This window comes from Simochromis diagramma, unplaced genomic scaffold (genome assembly GCF_900408965.1).
Source record: "Simochromis diagramma unplaced genomic scaffold, fSimDia1.1 OVJJ01000545.1, whole genome shotgun sequence".
Lineage (NCBI taxonomy): Eukaryota > Metazoa > Chordata > Actinopteri > Cichliformes > Cichlidae > Simochromis > Simochromis diagramma.
In genome coordinates, this window is record NW_024387371.1 from 3,482,614 (window position 1) to 3,488,556 (window position 5,943).

At 40.8% G+C, this 5,943-nt stretch overlaps 1 protein-coding gene across 1 annotated transcript; it reads right to left on the minus strand.

Moving 5' to 3' along the window:
* Positions 1-588: 588 nt before the first annotated feature.
* On the minus strand, positions 589-5,223 carry dusp7 (dual specificity phosphatase 7). Its single transcript, XM_040007765.1, has 3 exons — positions 4,439-5,223; positions 3,369-3,797; positions 589-2,220 (listed from the first exon to the last, which is right to left on the minus strand). Exons 1-3 carry the CDS (start codon positions 4,806-4,808, stop codon positions 1,910-1,912), a joined length of 1,110 nt encoding a protein of 369 aa, XP_039863699.1. The 5' UTR covers positions 4,809-5,223; the 3' UTR covers positions 589-1,909.
* Positions 5,224-5,943: the final 720 nt, after the last annotated feature.

Consider the following 5,943-nt stretch of genomic DNA (forward strand, 5'->3'; position numbering starts at 1 on the left):
TGGTAGAAAGAGTGTTAAAGAGTTCTCAGTTCTTCTTTGTAAATAAACAAATTTCATTAATGGCTTTATAGGATATTGCCCCTTCCCCACCCCCTTCAGGAAATGTGCAAATCTTAATAAACAACAAACAAAAAAAGGTAATTTCACTAGGAATAACAGCTATTGTGCAGCACTGTTATTAAATTTTATCACTCTAGAGGAGTGAAGTTGCAGAGGGGAGCTGTCCGAAGTCTTGTATCTGTGGTGGATTACATGCTGTGTCATCTTCCTCTTCCTTTAAGCAATATATGAGTGACTGGTGGGTGTGCCTGCACTGTGGTATTGACAGATCTGGCCCTGTCACTTGTCTTGTGTCAAGACAGCCCTGTGGGAGACAGGAAGTCGGGCTTCAGCGTGGACAGAAAACAGACATCTGACCACAGTGGCAACCTTGATCCCAGAAAACACTGAACAACTACTTGCAACTCTCTCTGGATCTCTCAGAGCCCTGTTTGTTACTGACTCAACCACATAACCACCTTTGTTTTGAATGTTATTGACTCCCAGTAAAAAGAAAGCAAAAGTCTAAGCAAAGACAAACAAATCGTATTCAAGTAAAAATATACAATATATTTGAACTATAAACTTTTACAGAATGTCTTGGACATTTAGCTTTACACATACTATACATAAGGGTCCAACAAGGGTCACTTTCATATCTTGTTGATTTAAAAAAAAAATGTTCCCATGGCAACCACATTTTATGTACATCTTTATAAACATACCAAACAAAACAGCCCTTGGGAGCACTTTAAGAGGCCATGATGAGATACAGATGCCTTGTATAAAAATCCCTGAAAATGTCTCACTGTGAGGTAAGAATACACTGGTCAATCTCATTTCCTTTTATGCCCTTTCATTCATCAAACTCATTCATTTGTTCTGAGATGAGACGGGCGACAAAGCACAGCTAATTACACGTCATCTTTCTCGAAACATTCCGTTTTCGTCAGAAGTAGCTGCAGACTGAAGAAGGTTGGATTAAAAAACAAGGTGGACGTGTACTTGTTCATAAACTGAATACTTACATACTTGTTCCTTTCAACTGACTAAAAGGATACTCCTACACGTTATACCTATAATTTCATGTTAAGGTATGGTCAAGGCCTCACCAACAACAGGTTATATGATGTAAAGGTTACAAGAAAAAACCTTGATAGAACAAAGTCCCATGCAAATAATGCAGCTTTGAGCAACAAGACGTACAGGGAGCGTTTTTGAAGGACAACATATTCAAACTTTGATATTTTGCAATAAAAAATATCACAGTTAAAATATATATATACACAGAACAGGCTGCCAGAACTTACGTTTAAAGTCTAATATGTTTAGCAGAAATTTGTGAAAGTGGAAGAAGAAAATATTTATAATGTATTTAAATACTTATATAAGAAAAACTGGACAGTAATTCAAGCTGGGATTGCCGCAGTAGCCATTTCCCCCCCCATCAGCTTAGGTAACCCCCCAAAATATCTCATATCGGTTCAAAGAAAACATTCTAATTGGCCAAAGACTTTTTTTTAGACCATCAAGGCAATATTGATGACTGATACAAATACAGGAACATCCATTGTACAGCTGGTGAATAGCAAATAACAGTCAAAGAGCAATGCTAGAGAAATGTCCTGTTATTATGGCTGTACATGACCATTCATTAATACCATGTATGTCACATACCAAAAGTCATCATTGTGTTAGATATTAAGGCATTGAGACTGGATCTAACAGAGTATGTTTTCTGCATATAGGAGTAGTTCCTTTTGGTGCAGAAATACTGTAACTGACGTACTATAAATATCAGCCATCTGAAAGGCTCGGAAACCTCAGAGTCACCTCAGGAAACCACAAAAAAAGGCTGTTCTATCACATCTCATGTCGACTCCAGCGTATCTAGCTGAAAGACATTGTGATTGGTTGGTGTGGTGAAAAAGAGCTGCTCCTGGTTGGTAGAACAGTTGTCACAGGGACTGTGCAGCCCCAGAGTTCTCTCAAAGTCCAAGAGCTGACCCATGAAGTTGAAGTTTGGCGAAATGTTAGACTTCTTCCTCTTGACAAAGTCGTAAGCATCATTCAGAGAGAGGTGGAGTCTCTGCATCAGGTAAGCCACGGTGACGGTGACGGAGCGGCTGATCCCGGCCAGGCAGTGGACCAGTATGCCACATTGCTTTGACCTAGCCTCGTCTGTGAGAGAAAAGGTAGACTAAGGTCAGCATAACTCTTTGGTTATTTTAGTTATCAATGCCGTGTCTGCTTTTAACAAAACAAACACAGCATACCTAAAACCCGGTTACTTGCCAAAATTAGCAAGCAACCTCAATCTAAACAACACAACAAAGCTTGGCAACCCAGCAACCTGAAATCCAGACAAAGCGTGTAATAGACACGCCGGTCCACTGTATCCAATTCATGCTTTGCCTCTCCAAAAACTGAAATGTAGTTGTAGCAATCTGCAGTAACAGCAGAGGCAGATATTTTATATCAAGCCAACATGAAAATAATCACCAGAAAGTGTTTAGACAGACATTAATAACACATTAACATGTATATAGATATTAGCTTAAACGACTCTAAAGATTAAGGGAATGTACTTGATACGTTTTTTTGCTCACTAACTAAATATATTATCTCCCCCAACTGGTAATGCAATGTCTGCATGTAGTAATGCAACTTCTGCTATTGTCTCAATTTCATGTTTTGGAAAGGCAAAGCGTGAAATTGACACGATGGACCAGCGTGTCTGTTTTACGCATTGGCATGATACTGGGTTGAACCCTTTCATCAAACACAGCCCAGGGTGGAAACAACTTTTCCTTCCTCATTCTGGTTCATGATGCAGAACCGCAGCCACCAAACAAACAAGCGAAAAGCTGCGGTTTCAGGTGCAGTGACGGGAAGAGACGCTAAATCAAAAGCAAAATTAAAACAGCGTTGCGATGCTGCTAGAAACAAAACAAAAAAAGGAGGACGTTCTCTTCCAAGGTTGCTATCCTGTATAAATGTGATAATACTGTCTAACACCTGAGAGCATCATCTTTAATCACCCACTAAACTCCCACCTGTCCAACAAGCACATTCGAGAACCAACTGAGCTAACTAATGGATAGCTCAAGCATGCTCATTTGTTATTTTATTATTAATAAAAGAAACAAAAGAAATAAAAGTAAATCCCTCATTTGTTTGTGTTTAATCCCACGAACAAAAGCTGCCAAGCCTACTTGAACTTACAACCTACTCTCACATGACACGCCTTGTAGCAAAACAAACTAAACTTTCTGAAAAGTGAGTCTCCGAGCTTTTTTTCCAACAAAACCAATATCTGAGTTACTCACCTATAAATGATATTGCCTCTGGAAAGAACTGGGACAGGTTCTGACTCCAGTGGTCCGAAATGGGGATCTGTTTGTACCTGAAGTGTCCATCATGCTCAAACATGTTGGGCAGGTTGGGCGTCACATTCAGGATGTACTTGATATTGTACTTGCTGAGCACATCCAGGTTGGCGGAGTCTTTGGCACAGCCCAGGTAAAGGTAGGGCAGGATCTGGACGGGGAAGGCAGGCTGATTACTCGGAATGGGGCTCTCCTCGGACTCTGTGGCACTGGTAGGCTCGCGATCAGACTCCCCGTCGGAACAATCGGAGCTGATTCTGAGATTTCCGAAGCCCAGAACAGACACTGGTGGTGAGGAGCTGGGACAGGAGCTGTCCAAGAGGGTCTCACAGTGCTCTGGGTACTCCGTGTGGAACTTTACAAACCCACCTGGACAAGAGCCAAAGACACAAACAAGTCACATATACACATTTAAATCATTTTTTTTCTTAAAGTGCAACCTTATATAAAAGTTTATTTAAACCACATATCAATGGAAAATCGCTGCAGGGTGTTGAGACTGGCAGTACTGTAAAGACCCCCCAAAGAGGCCATTCATGAAATGCATGCCTGTTCCTGCTAGAGCAAAACATGGCGCAGCCATTTTGGAATTTTAATTGAGAATCTCAGTAGTGACACACAAACTTCTGAACAAGCTTCAAACCGCAAACACACAACACAGGATGAACATCTGCGCAGGACTAACATTTACGTTTGTATAGCGCAATAAACATTTACAGTTTCGTTTTAAACCCCAGAAGCTAAAAAAGGAAACCTCACAGTTAAAAAAAAACCTCACAGTGTCCCAACTTCTGCTCCACCGAGGAAAAAAAAATCATTTCTTTGCCTTTACCTCTTATAATAAAGTTTTGCTGCTGTTGGGCCAAATCTTACTTTACAAATTTACCTTAAAGGAAACTTATGCGCCGTGAGGCATTTTTTATCCTTATGAACTCAATTACAAGTACAGAACATTTGCATACACAGTTCTCTGTTTGTTGTTTGTTTATTTTAACCGCAAAACTATTTACCTTCCAGATAATACGCTGTACAGCCGTCTTCCCACAGTTTCTGAAGAAGCAGACCCAGAACCGACGTCGGAGTCCCGCTGTCCTGCCAGCCCACGGAGCACTCATCGTACAGAAGGACCGTGTCCGTCTTGCACCGTCTCATGAACTTCTCCTTATCCTCGTGGTTGGGAATGATAGCCCGGATAGGTATGTTTCCCTTTCTGAACCTCCGGAGCATCAGCCCCGGAATGGCCAGGTTTATGGCGGTCTCTATATGGGATGATTCATAAAGCTCATGTGAACGGCAGTCCAGCAGGAGGAGAGAAGTGCCCCCGGACTCTAACTCGAGTTGCAGCCATTCCACGCTTTTACTCGGCGTCACATTAGACATATCGGAGTCAATAGCATACTACTCGCAAGTGCAAACACTAACTACATAGTCCACCGATCGACGAAAAAAACAAACAAACAAAAAACAAAATAAAAGAATAGAAAAAAAAAGCCCTACATATCACCCGAAAAAAAAGACGTTAAATGTTGCCCCGCCAGTTCGTGGTGCTTCTGCTTGAGCGAAGAGATTTCCCCTTTTTCCTCTTCTCTATTTCCATCAGTCAGTGAGTCTGGTCTGCCCCCAACAAAGCAAAGACTCAGTGGAGACCTATTTGCACTTTAATTTACGAGACACACGTTTAAATGTGGACGCTTTGTGGCCAATAGTTTCTTCATCAACTTCAACTGCTCCACATCGTATCCGGGGCATCCATGCGCATTCTCTTCTTACCATTCCGATGCATGCATGGGAGGTTTTTTTTTTTTAGTTGACAGTAGAGCAACTCAAGAGGGAGGAGTTTTATCCTTACGATTTAAAGTCATAGCGGAAATATAACAAAGTTTGTTACGACCAAGTCTCAATGAAACCACTTTTTGTCAATCGCCGTATCATGAGCGAAACATTTCTTTGCGATTTTGTAACATTATAGCGAGTTTTTATTTAGAAGGGAGCTGTTGGCACTCGGTATTATTACATTTTAGTAACACTGGGCGATTTTTATTATTTTCTAAAGTATATTTCCCCCCACCCTTTGAGAACATGTAGGTTAGTATAACAGATATATTTGCGCATTTGTACCTTGAGGTGTAACTTATCCTTTGAGATGCTTAGAACTGAGGTGGAACTGCAGTGGTCCATATAATAATGCATTATTATTGTAGCATTATCTCTTGGTCACAGCCACGTTCCCCTGACCAGTGTGGAATTTTCTGTGGGACCTTCATGATACCCTTTTGAAACCGAAATCCAATGATATACTGCACTGTAGCTGTCACTATGCAGTTCAGTCCAGTTCATTACATAGACTGTAGTGTGGTGCAGTATTTAAGATTAAAATCACACACTTCAGGAGGTAAAAAACAAAAATGAGATTAATTCAGACACTTTTAGCTGGTGATTCATGTAGTTACATAATATTTGTGTTATCTTTCATGATGATAATATTCATAATCAGATTGGACACACCCCTGAAGGT